Source organism: Vombatus ursinus, unplaced genomic scaffold, assembly GCF_900497805.2.
Source record: "Vombatus ursinus unplaced genomic scaffold, bare-nosed wombat genome assembly UNPS02014816.1, whole genome shotgun sequence".
NCBI classification, from domain to species: Eukaryota; Metazoa; Chordata; class Mammalia; order Diprotodontia; family Vombatidae; genus Vombatus; species Vombatus ursinus.
Genome location: NW_020954594.1, coordinates 24,027,691 through 24,052,053, shown reverse-complemented (window position 1 = coordinate 24,052,053; position 24,363 = coordinate 24,027,691). Strand labels below are relative to the sequence as shown.

General features: G+C 34.7%; 1 protein-coding gene across 1 annotated transcript in view; it reads right to left on the bottom strand.

The window, feature by feature from the left end:
• DARS (aspartyl-tRNA synthetase) overlaps positions 1-24,363 on the bottom strand; it is a 78,046-nt gene that overhangs the window by 1,002 nt on the left and 52,681 nt on the right. Inside the window, exons 8-15 of the mRNA XM_027835666.1 lie at positions 12,157-12,268; positions 11,315-11,449; positions 8,617-8,764; positions 6,451-6,597; positions 4,414-4,456; positions 3,408-3,488; positions 1,986-2,097; positions 1,755-1,826 (exon numbers count right to left, since the gene is read on the bottom strand). Coding sequence (XP_027691467.1) covers positions 1,755-1,826; positions 1,986-2,097; positions 3,408-3,488; positions 4,414-4,456; positions 6,451-6,597; positions 8,617-8,764; positions 11,315-11,449; positions 12,157-12,268 — 850 coding nt within the window. The remainder of the gene's footprint in view (positions 1-1,754; positions 1,827-1,985; positions 2,098-3,407; positions 3,489-4,413; positions 4,457-6,450; positions 6,598-8,616; positions 8,765-11,314; positions 11,450-12,156; positions 12,269-24,363) is intronic.

Sequence of the window (24,363 nt, the reverse complement as noted above, 5' to 3'; positions counted from 1 at the left end):
ACGAAGTATGACTACAAAATAACATTTATTTTTCTGTGCAACTTAGGAAAGTAGTTTCATTTCTTCCTATCTACTGGGAATATCTGTTAGGATTAATGACCAAATAGCAAAGCTGGCTGAAAAAATTAGCAAAAGGCTTAATTATTCCTTTTTTTATGACAATCTAACTAAAAGACTATTGATTATATGTCATAAGTGAACCTTATAATAAAATGAGCTTACATGTAAAAAGTATGCTTCAATTTTTCTCATCTTACATTTTACAGAAGAGTAGCAAAGGGACCTCAGTTCTCATTCCAATCCATACCTGAACAATATCCCTGACATTTCCTTATATACACATGGTTATCTGCCCTCACCTTGAAAATTTCCACTAAGGTTTTCAACCTACCATTATACCCCAAGGAGCTCAGTCTATTGTTGGATAGCTCTCATGTTTTTTTAATTCCCTGGATCTAGCCCCAAATCTGTTCTTGTAATCTCCAACCAACGCTCCCATGTTTAAGTTTAAAGCCTTCCAACTAGTAAAAGACAGTTTTCATATCTCTTCTGAATCTTTTCTTTCAATCCCCAATTCTTTCAGTTGATTACTAACTATGTGCCCTATCTGTTCCATGGCACTTCTCTATCTTGGTTGTTTGACCCTGGAGATGTTCTAGGCTTGCTGATGTCCTCACTAAAAGCCCACAACTGAGCAAAAGAAGGGCTTTCATTTTAGAAGACTTGTACTTTCTTAACAGAGAGGTTTCTCTTTTTTTTGGTGGCCACACCACAGTTGATTCATTCGAAGCCTGTAGTTGACCAAAATTGTCAGATCATGTACATACAAACATGTCTGTTTCATACAAACATTTCTTCAGTTGATTTTTTGCATCGACGATGTAGAACTTTGTATTTATTTTTATTAAATTTCATCTTATTAGATAAAGGTCTCTTCCAGCTCTAAATCTATGATATTATGATATTTAAAATTAGTTTATCCTTTCCTACACAACATAGACAAGATACAGACAACTATGAACAAGTGATCAGCATGGGGATAAACTGCTGACTCAAAAAGCACTTTCTCCAACTTTCTTCCAAATGTTAATGGGGGGAAAAAAGCAAATCTTACTTTAAACAATTATTAGCTAAAACAAAGTCAGAAAACCCAATTATAGCTACAGCCTAATAAATTACATTAAAGACTTTAAATCCTGTGAGGATAGTAAAGCAAAAAAGTTTTTTCTTCCATATTCTGAAAACTGTCATTTATTTCAATGAAATTCTAAATTTCAACTAAACCCTACTTATCAATATCATAGAGTTCACTTTTTTTTGAGGGGAAAAAAAGGCAAAAGGAGGGTTGAATTAGGAATCTTCAAGGACTGGGAAAGAAAACTAGGTATTTAATTTATTAAATACATCCAGTATTTTGAACTTCATTATGAATAAAATAAAGTCACTGCCTGCCACTCCTCATTTTAGAGCATTGAAAACGTAAGAATTTCAGAACACAGTCCAAAAAATTACGGTGCATGAATTCTGTCTTGTCAATCTTTTGTTTAGTTCTACTCTCTTTAAAGAGATCTTCCAATTAAATTTGGGGGATTTATAAATATTTAAAATTGAGCATTATCTGATATTTCTTATGTAAGCCTTACTAAAACATGTTGGAATCCAGTTAAAATGAAATTTAGTTAGGATCGATCATTTCCTCAAATAAAATTCCAATTGTAACCAGATATGACACAGTAATAATAAGAAAATATTACCAATGCCACCACCCGCATGAGGAGGGGCTCCAAATCGGAAGGAATCGATGTAAGCCTTTATTTTCTCCAGGTCTACAAAAGGGGGGAAAAAAAAAGCATAACTTTGAACTTATTCCAATGAAAGATGATTTCATATATAATTATTAACTATCTATTACAGAAATGTGTAAATCTGTTTATTTAAAAACAATTCTGCCTTCCTTCTTCCCCAGACACATTTAAAAGAGTTACCAATTCCATGATGTAAAGCCCTCTCTGTTAGCAGCTGAGGATCATGAATTCTCTGTGCTCCAGATAGGATCTCTTCCCCTCTCATGAACATGTCATAGGAGTTTGATTGTTTCTAGAAAAAGCAAAAGTGGCTGTTACTCCATTGTGAATTATTTATCTATTATATTATTATAATACCTATTATATGGATTTTTTTTTAGTATTTATAGCTGTAGAGAAGGTGCCAGTCTGCACTGGTTGACTGAGTCTCCTCACCTGGGAGTCCCCTACACCAATCACATTCTAGATGCAATCCCTGTTCCTATTCACAACCATGTGACCTATTAACACAAACACAGTCTGGACCTGTGCTTTTAATGGTGAAAGTAGCTCCTGACAAGGAAACTTTGTCAGCACAGAATGGGAATGTTCTGTAACCTATGATCTTGAAGAGTTGTCTGAGGCACTGAGAATTAAATGATTTGCCCGTCATCACAAAACCCGAGTGCCAGAGATGGAATGTCAATTCAGGTCTTATTTGTGCCAAGGAAGGATGTCTATCCACCATACTGTGCTTAAATCTTAAAAATTAAATAAATAAAAAAGAAGTTCTACATCTTTACTTAAATACAGGGATAAAAAAATTGTGATTGGTGAACACTACAGTTCCAAAGTAAGGAACATCTCTATTTCTATAACAATACATATACATATAAACATATATGTAAACATGATACAAACGGTTCCAAACAATACACTTTTTCAAAAATTAGATTACATTGCTGAAGTGAATGAACCTTAATCACATTACTGTCAACACTGCTCCCCATCCCCTCAACCATTCACTAAGCATGACACTATAGTAGATTCCAGACAGTAGTTAAATATGTGATACTTACCTTAATTATTTTATCATTAGGCATTTTCGTCCTTGTTTGATTATGCTACCCTGATCTCAATAGAATAATTTTAGGCTATTACACTTGGGCAAATTATCAATCGGATTCAAATACAGTTTTTTTAAAACAAATTATCAAATATAAGCAAAATAATTTTGGATTTTGATATGTCAATTTATTCATTATCAGATTAGTTGACAGTAATGGAATTACTTGCAGACTTCTAAAATGATAATTTATATAATAAATTCTACAACATAGTAATAGTTATTTTATATTTATATGATCACTTTCCCCCAAAAGATTATAAATAAAACATAGCCTATCAGGTTAATGATATCAGTATCAGGTTGCATGAGAGGAAACTGAAGGAATGAAATCCAGATTTCAAGCATTATTAGACCTGCTATTACAGGCAGACATAATAGCAACAATATATATGACTGCTGCCATTCAAATGAAATAAAGTAATGAAACTAATTTTCCCAAAATGAACACAAACTCTACCAACCACCCCAACACTAATTAAAACTAAAGTACTTACAGAATTTCTTGGGTCAGGCATAGTATAGAAAGGTCGTACAGCCAAAGGATATTTGTCAAGAATATAAAAATCAGTATCATACTTTAAAGAGAAGAAATATTTTTGACAGTGTTAATAAGAAATGTTTAATGCCAATAAAATGAATTGAGACCACAATTTTCCTTTTACAATAAAAGAAAATTCAATAAAATATAGTTTGTTTACCGTAGCACTTTCATTTAAATGGAGTGAAACAATTTTATATTTTTTACTTAAACTGAAAATGCAATAAAAGTTTGCATTTCTGATTATTTCTCTGTCAAACTGCATTATAAAATATATTTTTTTAAATGTAGCAGCAAAAAAATTACTCAACTTTGTTTACTTTTTTATTTCTAGACATGTCTTGCTTCTAAGTCTGTTTTATACTTGCTAACAGCCAGCAGGAGGAGCTCATAGACTGCTTTTAATTTTCTTAGACTCTCCCAAGTTTGATTTTACATTAGGACAAAATTAAAACTATAACTTACAGCTTTAAATTTCCTTTCTCAAAACATCAAAGAATTAGGTAGAAGACTATAAATGAATTGTTATTTCAAAGAGTGCTTCCTCTCAAAGACACACAAAAGAAGTCTCAAGGTTGCTAAAGAAGAAACACTATTTCAAAAGAATCCCAAGGAATTTTAAGATCCTTTTTATATGCCTAAAGTTCTTTAGCTCCTTAATTATTTAAAGTAATATTAAAGGAGCTAATATTTGGCAGAGGTCTCATCTTTGGAAAATCATTTAGTACACCTTTGAATACACTAGTCAACGGCTTAACTCTAAAGGCTAATATTACCAGATTCTGCTAAACAACATAAGTTTTCTTAGAAACTTATTCTATTATTCTTATCGTGCTATTAGATATATCTGGAGGAATGCTGTACTAATGATTTGTTTACCCTGGACTATCTTCTTAGCACTGGAATACAGAAACATATCAGTCTTTTGGAAATTCCAAGAAGGAAATAATAATAAACAATACCTTTTCTTTTACCAAACGACCCAAGAGTTTCTCATTTGGAGTACTGTAATAGAAATTTGAAATGGGTTATTCAAGGTTGGAACATTCACTGAGTAATTTAAAAAATTACTATGTTGGAACTTCTATATCTAGCTTCAAGTCTAGAGCAGGAAGGAACCTCAGACATTATCTAGTCCAACTCCCTCATTTTATAGTCTACAAGCATTTTCTGTTTTTATTTTTAAAATGTGAATTCCAAATTCTCTCTCTCCCTCCAAGTCCTCCCTCTCCCATCCACTGAGAAGGTAAGCAATAATACCCATTTTAAGTGTGAAACTATGCAAAATGTATTTCCCTATTAGCCATATTGGGAAAGAAAAGTCAAGAAAAGTGAGAAAGTTATACTTCAATTTGTCCTTAGAGTTCATTAGTTCTCCGGAGGTAGACAGCGATTTTCATCATTAGTCCCTCTGAACTGTCTTGGATCACTGTATTGCTCACAGCAGTCTTTTCACAATTGATCATCATTACAATATTGCTGTTATTGTGTACAATGACCTGGTTCTGCCCAGTTCATCTTGTATCAGTTCATTCAAGTCTTCCCAGAATTTACCAAACCCCCTCGTCATTTCACAATAGTCTTCCATCACAATCATAGACTACAACTTGTTCAGTCACTCTCTAATTGATGAACATTCCTTCAATTCTTTGCCACCACAAAAAGCTGCTATAAATATTTCCGTACATATAGGTCTTTTTCTCTTTTCTTTGATCTCTTTGGGATATAGATCTAGTAGTGGTATTGCTGAGTGAAAAGGTATGCACAGTTTTATAGCCCTTCAGGCATAGTTCCAAGTTGTTCTTCAGAATAGTTGGGACCAATTTACAACTCCACCAAAAACGTATACGTGCACCTACTTTTCCACATCCCTTCCAGCATTTGTCGATTGATATGACTGTGAGGTGGTTCCTGAGAGTTGTTTTAATTTGTATTTCAATAGTAATTTACGGCATTTTTTCATATGACTATAACTAGGTTGGACTTCTGAAAACTGCCTGTTCACATCCCTTGACCATTTATCAATTGGGGAATGACTCTTATTTTTCTAAATTTGACTTAGTGATCTACATATTTGAGAATGACCTCTTTATCAGAAATTCTGAAGATGTCAAGAGAAATAATTCCAGTGCTGGAGGGGAGGAGGTGCTAGAAACAGATGTAGATACACACAGAATGCACTGATTAACACAGTTTTAAAATATACTTATAGAAGATGAAAGCAAAGGCAGTTAAGGAGGATTTGAAAAAAAGGGTGGCATAGTTCTATAAGAATAATGTGAGCAAGACTAACATTCAAAATTAACCAATATTAGCAATGAATGCTAAGGACAACAAAAAAGAGTTTTACAGGATCAAAGAAAGATGAACATAACACTGCTCAAGGTGGTTAGGATGATGATAATGAATGATGAAGGAGAGGTATCAACTCTGGTTTTTCTTTTTCTTTTTCTTTTTTTTGCTGCTAAGAATGACCCTTAGATTGGAAAATTCAGAATAAAAATGTAGTCAATAGGTAGCTGATACTCCAGTGATGAGAGAGCAAAGGAACATTAAGAAGAGTCAGAAGACTGACTTTGTTTTGAGTGTTGTTTCTGACATTACTGGCTGTGAGAGCTGCCATTTGTGAAACTGGGATAATAAGACTGTATTATCTACCTTACAGGGCTGTTAAGAGGTAAGTGCTATGCAAACTCCAATTTTTTCATATACAACAAAGCATACAGACCTCAGTTTAAAAGCTGCTGATTTAGGACAAAAGTAACATATTAGTTGACAAATTCATACTACAGGAAGTTTTCACAAAGTCCTTGCAAACTTTTAAACTTTAATAACTTGGTATATAGGTAAGATAAAATGTTTACTGTAAACTGTGTTCTATGGCTAGTCAAAGAAAACTCATGAGAAAGAATTTTGTCAAAATCAGCTGTTAAAAGTTTATAGTTTTTAAAACTTGCGAAGTATTAATGAAGATCCTTCTCAGTTTCCAAAGCACAAACCTCAAATCTTCTTCATCTCCCATGTCCACTCCAGCTTCCCTGAGCAGAGCCAAAGCCTCACGATATTCTAGTCTCAAGGTTGGTTCCAAAAATTTGAAAGGCTCACATGGGAACTGTCTGTTTACCATCTGAATTTCAGTTTGAAACCTATGAAGAGAAAATATTTTGAGGCTTCTTTAAAAAAAAAAAAAAAAAGGCTTATATGACATTAATTTTCGCCCCACAAGATGTCACTGCTGCAATACACAAAATCACATTCTGAATCAGAGTACAGACCAAAGAATGTTATGGGCAAAAAGTTATCTAAGTTAATATAAAACTTAATATAATACTTTATGTTAAATATTTAATGGAATTTCTCACACTTAATCATTTGTTGTCACCAGAGCAACAACTTTACAATTAAGATTTCTTTACAACTAACGCTGGTTCTTTTTAGAGGAAAAGTGTGGAGGCTTCCAGCCGTCACCAAACTTGATCAGGAAGCATCCTACCTAGTTAAAATTGCTGTATCAATGTTAAGACAACCATTTCAAAAATTTGGAAGTTCTACTCTGTCAATACATATTACCAGCTGGAAAAAACCCCCCAACAAATTTAAGAACATGAATTTTTCTAATACATCTATGAAGAAGCATAATTTTTTCTTGAAAAGTATAAAACCTCATTTTTCATTTTAAGCATCTATAAAAGGTATATAATTTGACAAACATTATATCATCTCTTAATAGACCATTGGAACTTTCACAGAAACATAGATGCTGAGCCAAATAATTAGTCTCAATAATTAAATACTTCATACTCAAATCAAGGTATGAATGTTATATCAAAAGTCTGTATATCAGCTACTGTCCATCAAAAATAAGTCAGTCAATTGACTAATCTAGGTTACCTGATTTTCTAATTTATAATGCTGATACAGAAATTTAAAATTATTGTATGGCTTATCTAAATCACGCTTTTATTTTAAATGTCTATTACGGGTCAACGAATGGTAAGTGTAACTAACGAAGGTAAGTCAAATATTACAAATTTATTATAAGATGAATATGTATCCTTTTTTGGGGGGTAAACTGAAGGAAGGCAATGATAATAGTAGCTACTTATTTTCTATTTGTAAATGGTTGTTTAATTGCTGACTGACTCAAGCCTGGTTTATTAAAAAAAATGATGGGTTTGGAAGATACCAAAGCAAATAGCCCCCATACAAAAAAAAATTACAACAGCTTAAATGGTTGAGGTACCAAATTCTACAATTTTAGAATACAAATATTTGACTTGCAAAAGAAAATTAAATTTTAAAAAAGGCTGTTCAATAAAAGTAGATCTCTTAATTATAGCTGGAAAAGGGGACATTATGAGTTGTACTGAATTCCAAAACAAAGACTTAAAACAGAAAACGCAAGTATTTGGCAGTGTGGAGGTAGGGAGAAAGGTAGGATATGAGATCATTCTACAATAAGGCAATGCAGAAGATTGCTGGGAAAATATCTGTGCCTATGCTAAGGAAATAGCTATCCTAGATCAATAATTCATTTCTGAGCCCTTGAAATTACTTGCTTGGGTTCTCCTGAGAATAGCCATAGAAATCATTAACACTTCTGCTGCCCTCTCCCTTTCTTACAAGTTCCCTATGCTAAGATATGAGGGAAAAGAAGGGGAAAGAATTAATTCAGAGATAAGGACTTTGCAGTGAGATCCCTATCCAGAATCCATATTGGATGCAGATAGCCCCTCAGTGTGTGTAAATGAGTTGGGATGTACCTTCTTTCTCTTGGAACACCAGCACCAGAGTTAGCTGGCATAGCCTTCTCTACAACGTGAGCTAAGGGGAAAGCCACTGCTAATATTTACACCGGGGAGACCAGCTATATGAGGAGAAAGCTATGTCATAGCTTTGTCTATGTATGAGAATGTGATTGTAAGAGTCATTCAGAGTTTTATACAAGAAAGATTTGGGGGCAAAAGTGGGACCTATATTCTGATTAATATGGTATTTAGTATGGCCCTCTTCACTGATTAAATCTAACTACTTAACTACCAAATCTTCATTTACACTGTTTAATAGTGATAGCTTAAATATCTCTTATGCAAGAGCCCTTCCTTTTCTGAGACACTTATAAAGAGTAATTAAGGAGATACAGACAAATATAAAATACTTCTTACCTTTCCTGAAGTCCTTTAAATATTTGTACCAATGTGTCAGCAATTTCATCTACTACTTCATGGTAATGGTAATTAAAAGCCATTTCAATGTCCAAACCAACAAATTCTGTCAGATGCCTATGTGTATTAGAGTCTTCGGCTCTGAATACTGTAACATTAAGTATTATACTATAAATGGTGCTCCAAAATTTAAGGAAATTATCATACTTTAAAAAATCTATTTTGTCCCACTTGTGTCACTCAAATGAGGCTGTTTTCACAAAACTATAGAGTTGAAAGAGCTTATGACATGGTATCTGCTTTGACTTCCCTTTGGATTATAAGGTTATTACAAACTTCTATAAGAAAACTAATCAAATAAAAGTTGGTTTACCTAGCCTTCCATAAGCTAGAAATCTGACTATGATCAATGAGCATTAGTACAAAGATAAATGATGTTCATGATAACTCAAAGACAAAGCAAGACCTTGAAGTGTCTTCTAAAGTGTGAAAAATATATTAAAGTTTGTTTGGTATGGTTTTAAATATATTCAACCCATTTTAATTTTGTGCAAATTAATTAATTCAAACACAGACCATAATACATGATAAACTATAACCATGATGACTAACAGTAAATATATTCTATCTGTGAAGTGGTCTAATTGCTTCCACCAAAGCTTTTTTACCTGTCCAGGGGCTTAGCCTTGAAGGATTTTACCTAATAGCAAAAGTAGGACTTCTAGAGGAACATCTGACCATATCTACTCAGAGAGGGTGAGGCAACTGGAGACCTGGTCGTTCTACCTTCCCAACACCTAAATAGAAAACCCTGTTGCATCAACTAGATTGGTATCTTTTCTTTCTACACCTGGATTCCAAGCTTAATTTTGTCTCCTTGCCTTTTCTCATGTTATTTGCTTGAATGCTCTTCTTATCGTTCTCCATATCCTACCCAATCTTCAAACCTACCCCTCTACTTCCCAAATGACTCTTGCCTATATTTTCTAACTCTCTTAACTTAAACACTTCCCTGTACTTTACCACTTAGAACTACTATTTAGGGAAGCAGTTCTTAAAGTGTAGTCTGTGGAACCTTTCAGGGAATCTTTGAGGCCAAAAGCATTTATATAAGAATACTAAGATGTTTTATTTTCTAATATGGTAAATATCAATATACATAACCCACATAAAGAAAAGTCCTTTGAGAGTCTCAATAATTTTTAAGGATAGGAGTCCTGTGATCAAAATAATCTAAGAACTGCTGACTTAAGGTTACTGATGGCATTATACTCTGTCTCATTAACTAGAATTTAAGTTCCTTAGTGATCATGGATCAATATCTTAATTCTTTTATATTTTACTGTAATTAGCAAAATGTAGGTATGTATAGCCTATGCATTTAAAATTTACTGACTGATTCATTTAGAATATAAATTTAAATAATCTCTAATAGTTCTGTAATTTATATGTTACCCAAATAACTTTTTTTGGGGGAATCATGGGAAACTTTAACTAATACACAACTCCGTGCCCCCCCCCAATAATTAGGTAGATTTTTAGGAAAGTAAGTATTTTTAAGCAATTAAAATTATATCAGTCTTTAATAATTTCCCAGCTGGGACCTGAAGGACAATGTAGTCCAACCTATACCTACGACGTCTCTGACAAATAGCCATCTGGTCTTTGCCTTAAGACATTGAGTGAGGGGGAATCTTACACTTGCTAAGGCATCCACTTATAGATTAGCTCTAATTATTAGTAAGCTATCTCTTATAATAAGCCTAAATCTATCCCTTTGCAATTACCACCTATTATTTGCAGTTTTGCTTTCTAAGGCCAAAGCACTACAAATTTTATCCTTTCATGTGAGAACCCTCTAAATACTTAGAAGATAGCAATTATGTTCCCCTCCTGTTATCTCCTCTTTAGCTTAATCCCTGACGTTTTCAACTGATCCATCAGGCACAATCTTGAGGCCTTGGACAGTCTAGTTCTTTTTCCAGATACTCTCAAGTTTATTAACACTGTTCCTAGAGTGTAGTGCTTAATAGTCACATTTCCTCGGTGGATTGTAAGCTTGAGGGTGAGGAAATCTATATTAGCTGCACAAAACAGGCACTTAATACCTACTGAACTGTATTAGAACCTGGTAAACTGAATTGGGGTAGCTTCCTATGATGATATGTATTTCATCATAGTCCAGGTTACCATTTGTAATGCAGTATGAGAATTTACAGACAGTATTTGTGATTTGAAGAGAGGTTGGACTAGATTTCCTGCCTGTCTGTCCTTTAGCCCATAAGGCTTTTTGTTTAATATATAGTCCTAATCAATGAAAAGATTCTTCCAATACCCAAAGCATACTATTACTTTCGTTAAACACATTTCTAAATTATAAATTTGGTTTTTTGTTCAGTCATTTCAATTTTGTCCAGTTCTTCCTAATCCCATTTGAGGTTTTCTTGGCAAAGATACTAAGACTGGTTTTGACATTTCCTTCTCCAGGTCATTTTAAAGATCAGGAACTGAGGCAAAGAGAGTTAAGGGACTTGTCCAGGGTCACAGAGCTCATGTCTGAGGCCAGATTTGAACTCTGGAAGATGAGTGTTCCTGATTTTATGCCCAGCACTCTATCCACCGTGCCACCTAGCTGTTCCCAAACTATAAACATACATACAGTACTAACCAAATAAAATCAAGTTGGTCAAACTCTTACCTGGTCCAATACAGAAAACCTTTTCAAAATCAGCACAAATACACATCTGTTTATATAGCTGTGGGGACTGAGCCAGGTATGCATTGCTTTTAAAATATGATACAGTAAATACATTGGCTCCTCCTTCACTGGCAGCTGAAAAGAACAATATTCACATTGTAAGAATAAATTCAGTATAACCAAACTAAAGAATAGCACACAAGTAGCCTCACAGGAAAAACAATTTAAACTTAAATTTTAAACTTCTTTAAGCAACCGTCTAAAAAGCATGATTAAAGTATGAGAATTTTATGAGATTTCCCGGTTTGCTACTTTCAGTAATTTTATGAAATAGTATCTACTCAAACAAATAGGATGGCTACAACACCAGTTTTGAAAGAAACTCAAGTAATGAAAATAGCTGTTGATGCAATTTACTTGCTGCTTTGTGGAACATGCAGTATTGCTTCACTTCAAAACTACTTTATATCATATAAAGCTTCTTAAAATAAGGGCAATGAGTTAAATATTATAGAGAATAGTCTTCTCAAAAACATAAAATAAGAAAATTAAATAATAATGCTAATAATAAGTATGCACTTATATAGCCAACCTCACAAATATCACCTCATTTTTATCCTCACAACTGAACTCTGTGAGGCAGGTGTTATTATTACCCTCATTTTACAGATGAGGAAATAGAGGCAGATAGATGTTAAATGACTTGCCAACAGTCCCATAGCTTACATGCCTTAAGGTTAGATTTGAATTTAAGTATTCCTGACTCGAGGCCCAGCACTCAATCCACTGTACAACCTTAACTTTGCGTCCTGCAATTTCAATTTTGCAATTTAGAGAAATACCTGAAATGATTTTGGGGGTTTGGATTTCTACAAACCCTTTCTGAATTAGAGTTTCACGGAAGAGGTGGCAGATACCGGACTGGAGACAGAAGATTGCCTGACTAGTTGAAGTCTGTAAGAGAAGTAAGTAATGAATTTTAAAACAATTTAATAGTTAAAGTATATTTTGTCTGTTAAATCAATAAAATAATATTAAAGCTCAAAGAAATCATTACTGGGCAAATCAAATTACAAGAAGTTTCAGGAAAGTAATACAATTTTCAGCAATTAATAAAACACCCATTCCATGTTAGATAGTATCTTGAATTTAGAAGCATACAACTGCTTTTATTTTAAGGAAAAGGAGAAAATGCTAATTCAATAAACAGGATTATTACTGACCTATGCATTACCTGGTAAAAAGCTAGCTCAGGAAAAGTGGATTTTTAGAATTTTTTTCTTTTAGAAATAAAAACTTATACTTTAGAAAAATTGCATATTCTTCCTTTATTTAAAAATTTTCATATATTCAACTTAAAACAAAACCACCAGTATACTATCATTCCATTTATTACCAACATAGCTATTCATACTTTTGCAGTCCAGGCCAAAAGGAAATTGTTTTGCTTCCAAGTAGTTTTGTATAGTTAAAATAAAAAAGTGAAGATGGCCTCATCTAAAAAGGTTAAATGACTTCCGATAGAGCTGTGAATGGCACTTGTGGTAACTGTTAGTGGCACTCTATCATACTTAAAAACAAACAAAAAAACCCACAACAAGCCCAACATTTAATCCCCCCTTTTTGTTATCCTTTACTTTCTTATGTCTCTACCCTAAAATGGACATTAGTACATTAATTAGCCCAGCTGATATACTCAGGGCTAAAGAGGTCAATGCCTTCTGGATTAGAATTTCTCTATGTTTCTGGTTTACAAGTAGTACAGTTGTATGACTCGGAATTTCACAGCAAAAAACATGACAGGGCTAATGGGAGTGAATTTTCTTGGTCTATACCTTGGGGCATTAGATATGACCATCAATCCAACTGGATCAGTCATGTGAATGCGATGTAGCAGCAAACCTGGAGAGACTTGACTTTAACTCTCTGTGATCTCACTGGAAGGAACTCAAGCACTGGATCATTTACAACATTCTAATCTTATATCCCCAAATGCTTTTCAAACACTGTTAATGAAGAAGGGCTATATTGCCATTGTCCCATCTTCAAACTGAAATAGCCTTACTAATGCTACAATTTTTTATAACCATTTAATATCTGACTGAATGTACATATGTATTACTTATTCACATTCTAAAGATATGCTTAAAATGCACTTACTAATAATTTTTCACACAAATGAGAAACAGTTTAAAGAGATTTGCGTCATTCAGTGTTTACTTGTTCATTTTCAAGATATATGAATTTTCAGTTAGAGAGAGAGACTTGTGGTTTTTACTTTATATGTGGTTTTGTGACATTCTTTTTATCCAATCAAAACAAATTGCATAACCTTATATTCAGAAAGCTCAGTAACCCATTTAAAACAAAATGTTGGTTTCACCTTCACTGAAAAAGAAACATCTTTACCAAAATTTAATTAGATATAAACCATGTAAAATATTGCCACACTTTCTTTTATTTAGTTAACCTAACTAAATTCATTTTGGCCTCTTGCCAAATATAAGATGAACTAAGGAGAAACAGCATGGTTTATGAAAATAGCTTTGTATTTGGAGTCAGAAGACTTGGGTTGGGGAGTCCTCATCCTGCCAGCTGTATAATCTTGGACAAGTAATTTTACTTTTGTGGGATTAAGTTTCCTCATCTGTAAAGTAAACTCTAAGGTCCTTTTTACCTATTCTGTGATTCTGTTAAGTTAGTTGTGACTCCTCTTAGGACTGGGATTTCACTAATTGTGTTTCCACAAAATCAACAGTCTACATTCTTCTACTCTCTGTCACATATTTAAAAGATGAAGAAAATTCTGTGACAGATTTTGGGAATTTTCATTGCTTTCCTAGCTGCCGTGGGCCAAAGTAGTAACCACTTTTACCCTCTACGACTTGGATCCCATTGCCATTTAGAAATCACTATTTGCTTTGGACTACCCTAACTCTACAGCCCCTTCATGACCAAGAGTCCAGGAAGGTAGCAGCTACCACTGAGGAGAAAAGAGCAGGTACTGCAACTATTGTCACCTACACTATTTCCCTGGCTTGGGCCACAGTCATTCACTGGAATCATGAGATAGAATAACCAAATCAAGTGGCCAAACACTGCCTGGAATTTGAGATTTCTTCATCATACAGTACACCCAGCTGCCACTACTGTTAATTGTCCCATGCCTGATAACAGTCCTTTCCAAACACCGTAATGGAGATGTATGGAAGAGTGAGATGGTAGTCCCAGATGCATACTATAGATTAGTGGACCTTCCCAAATGTCATCTCCATTGATTGACCTGGCTCCCTGTTCTAATCAAGTGACTACCTTATATAACTGATCCTAAGGCTATCAAATCCCCCCACCCTCCCCTATTTCCCAATCCTTGTAATTCAAAGTTATTGCTTGCTGAAGCAAACACCTTTCCCAATACTTTCTTTTCCAGCTCACCCTAACCCAACCCCTAATCTCTATTCTTTACCCTCCCTGTCTCATGGTTAACAAGATTCTTTTCTTCTTAAATATTTTTGTATCACATGCTTTCTATCTTCAGAAAAACTTGGCTTTTCCCCAGAAGATATATTATCCCTTGCCAGCCTCTCTTGTGTCTATGAAGAGGAGTTAGCATACTCTTTATTGCCACTTCCAAATCTTCCCCCTCTGCCACCATCAATCAGCAACTTCTTCTTTCAAAGGGTACCCTCTCTGTATAAAACACTGTCAGGATCTGTGTTAGTTGTCTACTGGCCTCCAAGTCATTATTTCTCCCCTTTCTCAAGGAGTTCAGTACTTGGATTACAGTTTTCCTCGTTACCTCACCTTTGCTTTCATACTCATGAAACTTAGTATTTCAAACACTGAACTTCTGAACACTCCAGGCTCCCAGTTCATCAGCCTATTCAACTTATGTAGCCCAAAGCTTTGCTCTACCTCAAACACTAACAGTGACATAGCAGATATCACTATTACCTACAAGTCTTCTACTTCTATGCTTCTGAATGCTGAAATATTCTCACCTTATCATACTCTCCTGTATTCCATATTTCTACTGATCTCAGTCCTATTTTAAAAAAAAATATCCTTTAGTCTCCTTCTCCAGGTTAATTATCCCTGTCTTGGGCTTGCTTTTCTCTCTACAGTTCTGGCTCTGTAAGTTAAGCAGTTTAACAATCTGCTGCCCTTCACCCTTGAATAACCCTGCCTGTTTGTTCTTTCCCATTGTTCATGCTCATCAATTCCCAACAGAGTCATACCCACCCAATACTTTCTACGATCTTACTCCTGAGCTGAATGATGGAGGAAGTAATAATAGAATGCCACAGTTTCACTGCAAATTCATTATCTGATACTACATGGCAATTTTCTTATTCCTTCTTGATTTGATTCTCTATCATGTGTCCCAAAATAACTTCTTTAAACCTTATTAATCTTCACCATTTGTTAAGAGTTCCTTCTTCTTCAAATTACCTTGTATATTATTGTGCATGTTATATCCTCCTAGCATAATGTAAGCTACTGGCTGGCAGTAGCGCTTCAGTTTTTAACAATCACTTTAATTGGGGACTGGCATGTATTCTTATAAATTTGACTTAGTTCTCTATATATTTTATAAATGAGGCCCTTATCAGAGACACTGGTTGTAAAAATTATTTCCCAGTTTTCTGCTTTCCTCCTAAATCTTGGTTGCATTGGCTTTGTTTGTGCAAAAACTTTTCAATTTAATGTAATTAAAATTATCTATTTTGCATTTCATAATGTTCTCTATCTCTTGTTTTGTCATAAATTCTTCCTTTCTCCATAGATCTAAAAGATAAACGATTTCGTGCTCTTCTAGTTTGCTTATAGTATCAGATTTTATATTTAAATCGTGCACTCATTTTGACTTTATTTTGGTATATGGTGTAAGATTTTGGTCTATGCCTAATTTCTGCCATACTCTTTTCTAGTTTTCCCAGAAGTTTTTGTCAAATACTGAGTTCTTATCCCAGTAGGTGCAGTCTTTGGGTTTATCTAATACTAGATTACTAGTCATTGATTACTATGTCTTATGTACCTAACTTATTCCACTGATCCACCACTCTATTTCTTAGCCAGTACTAAGTAATTTTGATGATTGCTGCTTTATAACACAATTTAAGATCTGGAACAGCTAGGCCACCTTTCTAAGTACTTCTTTTCATTAGTTCCCTTGATAAGCTGGACCTTTCATTCTTCCAAATAAATCTTATTATTATTTTTTCTAGCTCTATAAAATAATTTTTTGGTAGTTTGATTGGTATGGCACTGAATAAATAAATTAACTTAGGTAAAATTGTCACGTGTATTATATTAGCTCGACTTACCTATGAGTAACTGATGTTTTTCCAATTATTTAGATCTGACTTTATTTGTATGAAAAGTGTTTTGTAATTGTGTTCCTAAAATTCCTGGTCGAGACTCCTAAATACTTTATAATGTTTACAGTAACTTTAAATTGAATTTATCTTTCTATCTCTTGCTGTTGGGCTTTGTTGGTAATATACAGAGATGTCAATGATTTATGTGGATTTTACATCCTGCAACTTTGCTAAACTTCATTTTTGCCACCCAATTGTATAGTATCTACATGTAAACATTTGTTAAATATATGCTGAATTGAATTTTTCTTGAAATTAACCTGGATATTCATAATCTTATGGACAGTAAAAGAGAAATGTTACCCAAAAAAAGTTCAAAGGAGGAATGATGAAAGGTCTAGTTGAAGGGAATGAAAGTGGGACCCAGGAATATAAAAAAAGAAAAAAAATATTCTACTAATCTAGAACTATAGATACTACTGCTAAAAGAACCACATTCACTAATTAAGTTTGGGCTGTCCATCCCAGTTGCTTACAGAAAAGTGTCAAGGAAGTTTGATTCTGTGTTCTTCATTCCTGTATGAGGCAATTAACATTATAAAGAAAAATTTGCCTTTATGGTCACGGATACATTTCACTAAAGCAAAGTCATGCTGTTGGTTATAAAAAGGATCGATGATAAAGATCAGAGAGTTCAAGGTACATGCTTTACAAAAGTGGGCCAGTGGCATTATCTCTGCTTAAAAAAAATCTTGAAAGTAAGGATTTTTTAGTTTTACATAAAAAATACCAAATTCAAGAGAACATAAATATGATTCTTTTCATAGAAGTATTTTTCCCATTATGAGTGACTGATTTTTTTTTTCCCATTACAGCTGGAGAATGTGACAGTTAAAATATCAAAATGATGCAATTTCGTACTATAGTATAAAGTGAATTTGTAAAAGAAAGTGCTTTTAAGCAATGCAACTGTATATGTAAGCCTGGTTTTTAAAAGATGCTTTAAAAAAGTTTGTCATTTTATGATGGTGCAAAGAAGTTAGAATCTGATCTTTGTTTTTAGATGGTAAGCTGAAGCATAATTACTTTAGATACCTAATTTTACATCCCTATATAGGTTTCAACTTTACAATAAATAGAAAGGCAAAAACATAATTGCATAAATGTGATTATATATTAGCTTTAGAGACTTAATTTCACATATCTATATTTTTTCCTACTTTCTAACTAAACATAAAAGCATAGGCCACCTACTCATTACAGGGAAAGTGTCATGTTTTACAAAAAGGGACACAGCCTTTGGGAAGTGACATTTTCAGTTATTCTGTTTCATCACAAATAGAAAATAAGTTTGGGATCTTGATAAGATTTAAAAGCTTAAAATGTCACAAGGTAAAAAGCATGCACTTACTTGACTAAATTAGAAATAAACTCCTTAAAGCTTAATAGTACGAGTTCCAGGACTAAGCACTGGGTATGTTTCAGAAGGTAAAGAAGACAACTGAAAGCAGGGAACTGCTTTTCTTTACTTTTTAAAGAGTTAGGTAGGTAGATTTCTACTTTAAATACCCCCTTTCTCTGAACTTGGGCTTGTAAAATGCCTGCCATTCCTTATAGAGAGGAGACCATTTTTCTATTTTACAGCAAATTTTCCTAAAATACGGGCCTTTTTCCTCCACTAGCAGTTTATTAAAATAACATTATTAAAATGATATTGGCATTCTGAATCAATCACAGACAAATCTGAAGAATAGGGAGGGAAAGTATTTGATATTCAGTACAGTGCATTTCCCTGAGGACCTCTGAAAGTACTTGAAGATGTAAAAAAGGGTAAAATCTTCTGATTTTTCAAGAGCTCTAAAAGGAGACAGGAAAATGAAAACAATTTCAATCTTTATTACCCAGGCTTTAATTTTACTAAAATCACTGTATTTCCCACAACCAATTCCTTTTATGTTGAGTGGAGCTTGTTGCTCTAAAAAACATTTATAGTTTGCCATCTTAACCACACCCACCATAGCTTTTGCTTGGTACCGTCACATAAGACTTCCTGTCAGCTTAGGGCTAAATGCTGCATTAGATGTTGTATATTTTTAAATTATAAGGCATAAAGAAAATGGAAAAGGGGCAAAAAAGATAGTTTTGAATTAGTATCTGAAATGCATTTCAAGAAGCTACTGATGATCAAAGTGATACTGAAATTCTTGTTGCTGGGCATCAAGGTACCAAGAACCTGAGATACTATAAGCTAAGGCAGTCTTAGCAGGAAAGTGTTTCAATTGCTTTTTGTTTTGAAAATATTTTTTCCCAGGTTAATTTAATGTCAGTCCACTGAAGATGAGAGCCAAAGAGGAAGAAAAGATAAGGACAGAAGACACAAATGATATCAAAAATTTTCAACCGAGGAAGGCCCCAAATCAGAATCTGTAGTATTCTTCCTAGATTTTCCAGGATTTCATGATTCCAGGAAAATAGTGGTACTTAACTGTAACTGTAAAGAGAAGTCCTATAACACTCCAGGAACGTATGTGCCACAACATTCCAACATATGCCTAATTCTAACGGATGAAAAGGAAACAGTAGATTACAGAAAAACATATATGACCATTATATACATGCATGCGGATACATATTAGAAATTGTTTCATGATGCCAGAAAAAAATTATTGGTTGGGTTGGTTTCTATGAACAAGTCTCACCTGCTTCATCAAGTTTCCACTACTCTAGTCCATAACTGTCTCTGCCCCTTCTGATAACTTTTATTGTATGGAGAAATGTTACAGATGTTATCATTTGATTATATGCTCCCTTACATTATTCTCAATTGTTGTATGAATTTACATTTTTGGTCTACCACAAAGCCACAAGTTTTTTGAAAGCAGGGACATTATCTTTTGTATCTTCTTCTACAGCGTTTAGAATATTATGAAGCATATATATCAACCATTTAATACAAACACCTGTTGACTAAATAAGACTGCTCCCAGAACATGAAAACCTATTCTCCAGATGGCTCCCATGGTCCTATGGCATTCTGAGAAGGCCCCAGTTCTGAGGTTAAGAAGGTATATTCAATTACTTGCCTTGGTTTCATGCTCCCTTCTCTCCCCCATTTCTACATACTCAGAGGGGGAAAAGCAGACCAAACTGGAGCCTTCTAGGCAGAAACATCCCATGGTGGCTTTGGACACATGAACTAGACGCATCCTCTGAGATTTTGCTGAGTGCAAAATAAACAGTGTAGCAATTTTTATTCAGATTTTCTCAGCAGTATAAAATCTGCCTTAATATTTTTTGCCAGGTTAATTTTATATCAGTTCTCTGAAGATGAGAGCCAAAGAGGAAGAAGAGACAAATGATATCAAAAATTTTCAACCGAGGAAGGCCCCAAATCAGAATCTGTAGTATTCTTCCTAGACTTCCCAGGATTACATGATTCCAGGAATATAGTGGTATTTAAGTGAGAAATAAACTTACTAGTTATTTTCAAATTTTCATCTTTCCAAGTCAATGCTTACAAATACTAGTTGGATCTGATTTTTAACTTATCAGTGGTTTAGTGATATGCACTGGAATGATACTATCACATGATAATAATGCTTACCTAAAAGTAGCAAATTACATAATATATAGAGTTTTGAAGCATTAAAAAAAAAGAATGAACAAACAGAGCACAATATATGGCTACAAAAGCAAAAATACATGACAGCTGGACATCGGGTTTTTTGAAAGAGGAAAATTGGTCACATGATTACTACTAAGACTCTTAACAAATGTAAAAAATGACACAAAAAAGGGAAGGGGACAAAAGACAAGAGTCAAATAGGAGCAGAATCTGAGTATAAGGGCAGACATGAATGAAAGGAAAACAGTATTTTTAAAGGGAAAAAAACAGGTAGAATAAATGATGAAACACGTTAACAAATTCAAAAAGGAGGAAGACGTGGTTAAGATATTAAGAAAGAAAGATGACATTGGTTTTACTACAATGATGAAACCACCGTACTTTTCACTTGCAAACCAAACCAGAATCTGAAGGGAAAAAGAACACTAATGAGACTACTGCAAAAAACCACTAGTACCAACTACTTTTCCCATGTTAAATTACTATGTCCAGTATTTTATGGCTTAATCAATATCAAAAGAACTTTTAACATCAATTTAGTACGTCCATTTAAAAACTGGGACACTATTTCCTTTAGAAATATTAATTTATTAATAAATAAAAATAAAAATGAATTAATTACAAATTCTTAACATTTATTATACTTACTATGTGGAAGGCACTATTGACATAAAATAAACTCTGACCTCAAGGAAATTTACAATCTGCTAAGAAATAGGAAATAGGTACACAAACTTTAAGGTAAGTCAGAACATAATGAAAAGAGGCATTCCAAGTAAAATGCTAGATTTGGTGAGGGAAGAAGAAAGATTTCATGGAGAGGGCACCTTAGCAAAGTCATTATAAAAAGAAGGATGCCAATAAAGAGATGATAGGGTTTGTTGAACTGAATTTAACTGAGATGGGAGGAGAATCCATCCTAGGCATGGATGACAGTGTGAACTTAGGCAACAGAATATATGAAGATATTAAGAATGAGTAAACTAATTTGGTGGAAATGTAGAGCATGACAAATCACAAAGATAAAGCTGCAAATGTAGATTAGCATTAAATTACAGAAAAACTTGAATGCTAAGCCACAAGAGTTTCCACTTTATTTTGCAGAGAACAGGAAAATAAAAGGTTTTCAAGTAGGGAAGTAAGGTAATCATTGCAATGCATTAGGAAGATTATTCTGGAAGTAGAAAAAATTGGAAGGGAGACATCATGGGGAAGAAAGACCAGTTAGGAATATATAAAAATAGTCTAGCTAAGAGGTACATAATTAAGGGGACGGAGCCAAGATGGCAGAGTAAAAGCAGTGACTTGCGTGAGCTCTCCCCCAAACCTCTCCAAATACCTGTAAAAAATGTCTCTAAACAAATTCTAAAGCAGTAGAACCCACAAAAAGACAGAGTGAAACAAATTTCCAGCCAAAGACAGCCTGGATGGTTAACTGAAAAAGTATATCGTGCCTGGTGGGGAGAGGGGTGTAGTTATGCCTGGGCGCGGAGGCAAAACAGGCCTCAGAGGACTGAATCATGGGCAGCTGTGACGGTTTCCAGACTTCTCAACCCAAGAACGCCAAAGACAACTTAGAAGGTCAGTGGGAAAAGTCGGTGACTGTTGTGAGAGAAAGAAGCTCCATCCCAGCCTCTGAGCATGGCCCTGAGGCAGCAGCTGCTTCCTGAGCTTCTGGCTCACAGACTGAGGGGGAACTGGTTGGCTGATCAGAGGGAGATTGCAGGGATCTCTTTGCTGGTGCTGAGGCAGGAATCTCAAGCAGCTCATGCTTGGATCTGGGTCACAGTTCTGGGTGATGGTCCTGGGGCGAGGTGGAGTGCTGGCATGGTGGAGCTTGTAGTGGCTGTAGAAAGGGAATTCTCTTCACAGTTCCAAGGCAGAAAAGAGTGTAGGAGGTCCCTCACAGACCAGAGCACAGGCCAGGAAAGGAGTAAACACCTCGCCCCTTATCATAATGCCACATTGGAAGAACTGAAAATTTACAGGTCCCTAGAAGTAGCTCTGAAAACAGCTGCACAAAACCCCTGAAGGTTGGGACAGTACATTCTCAACACTAGAAGCAGACCTCTACTTTAACGAAGAGTTTAAAACTCAAGTAACTGTATGAGATCATGAGCAAACAAAGGTGCAAAAAAAGTCAGACCACAGTATCTTTCTTGGGTAACAAAGAAGATCAAAACACACAACCAGAAGACAATAAAGTCAAAGCTCCTATATCCAAAGCCTCCAAGAAAAATATCAATCAGCCCCAGGCCAAGGAAGAGCTCTAAAAGGATTCTGAGAAACAAGTAAGAGAAGTAGAGGAAAAACTGGGAAGAGAAATGAGAGTGATGCATGAAAATCATGAAAAACAAGTCAACAGCTTGCTAAAGACGACTCAAAAAAAGAATGAAGAAAATAACACCTTAAAAAATAGCCTATGGGGCAGCTAGGTGGCGCAGTGGATAGAGCATCAGCCCTGAAGTCAGGAGGACCTGAGTTCAAATCTGGCCTCAGACCAAACACTTGACACTTACTAGTTGTGTGACCCTGGGCAAGTCACTTAACCCCAATTGCCTAAAACAAAACAAAACGGAAAAAAAATATAGCCTAACCCAAATGGCAAAAGAGGTCCAAAAAGCCAACGAGGAGAAGAATGCCTTAAAAAGCAAAACTGGCCAAATGGAAAAAGAAGTCCAAAGCTTATTGAAGAAAATACTTCCTTAAAAATTAGAATAGAGCAATTGGAAGCTAGTGACTTTAAGAGAAATCAAGACACTGTAAAACAAATCCAAAAGAATGAAAAAATAGAAAACAATGTGAAATATCTCACTGGAAAAACAACTGACCTGGAAAATAGATCCAGGAGAGAGAATTTAAAAATTACTGGACTATCTGAAAACCATGATTAAAAAAAAAGCCTAGACATCATCTTTCAAGAAATGATCAAGGAAAACTGCCCTGATATTCTAGAACCAGAAGGTAAAATAGAAACTGAAAGAATCCACCAATCTACCTCCTGAAAGAGATCCCTAAAGGAAAACTCCTAGGAATATTGTAGCCAAATTCCAGAGTTCCCAGGTCAAGGAGAAAATATTGCAAGGAGCCAGAAAGAAACAATCCAAGTATTGTGGAAATACAATTACGACAGTACAAGATTTAGCTGCTTCTACATTAAGAGACCACAGGGCATGGAATATAATACTCTAGAGGTCAAAGGAGATAGGACTACAACCAAGAATAATCTACCCAGCAAAACTGAGTATAATCCTTCAGGGGGAAAAGATGGACATTCAGTAAAATAGAGGACTTTCAACAAGCATTCTTGATGAAACACCAGAGCTGAATAGAAAATTTGATTTTCAAATACAAGACTCAAGTGAAACATGAAGAGGTAAACAGGAAAGAGAAATCACAAGAGACTTATTAAGGATACATTCCTGCAGGGAAAGATAATATTTGTAACTCATGAGTCCTTTGTCAGTATTAGGAGGGAAAAAATTATAAATATGTATATAGATAGATAGATGGCACAGGGTGAGTTGAAGATGAAGGGGTAATATCTGGAGAATAAAATTAAGGGGTGAGAGAGGATTATACTGAGAGAAGGAGAAAGGGAAAGGTAGAACAAGGTAAATTATCTCACATAAAACAGACAAGCAAAGGCTTTTACAGTGGAGAGGAAGTGGGGGAAGGTGAGAAGGAATGAGTGAATATTATTCTCATAGGATTTGGCTTAAGGAGGGAATAACATACACACTCAATTAGGTATGGTAATCTATCTTACCCTACAGGAAAATAGAGGGGGAAGGGGACGAGAGTAGGGAAATGATAGAGGGGAGGACACATTGGGGGAGGGGGTAATCAGAAGCAAATACTTCTGAGGAGGGACAGGGTTAAAAGAGAGAACAGAATAAATGGTGGGCGGGATAGGATGAAGGGAAATATAGTTAGTTTTTCATATAACATGACTACTATGGAAGTGCTTTGCATAACTACACATGTAAAACCTGTACTGAGTTGTTTACCTTTTCAATGAGGGTGAGCAGGAAGGGAAGAAGGGAGAAAATTTATAACCCAAAGTTTTAAAAACACATGTTAAAAAAAACTGTTTTCACATG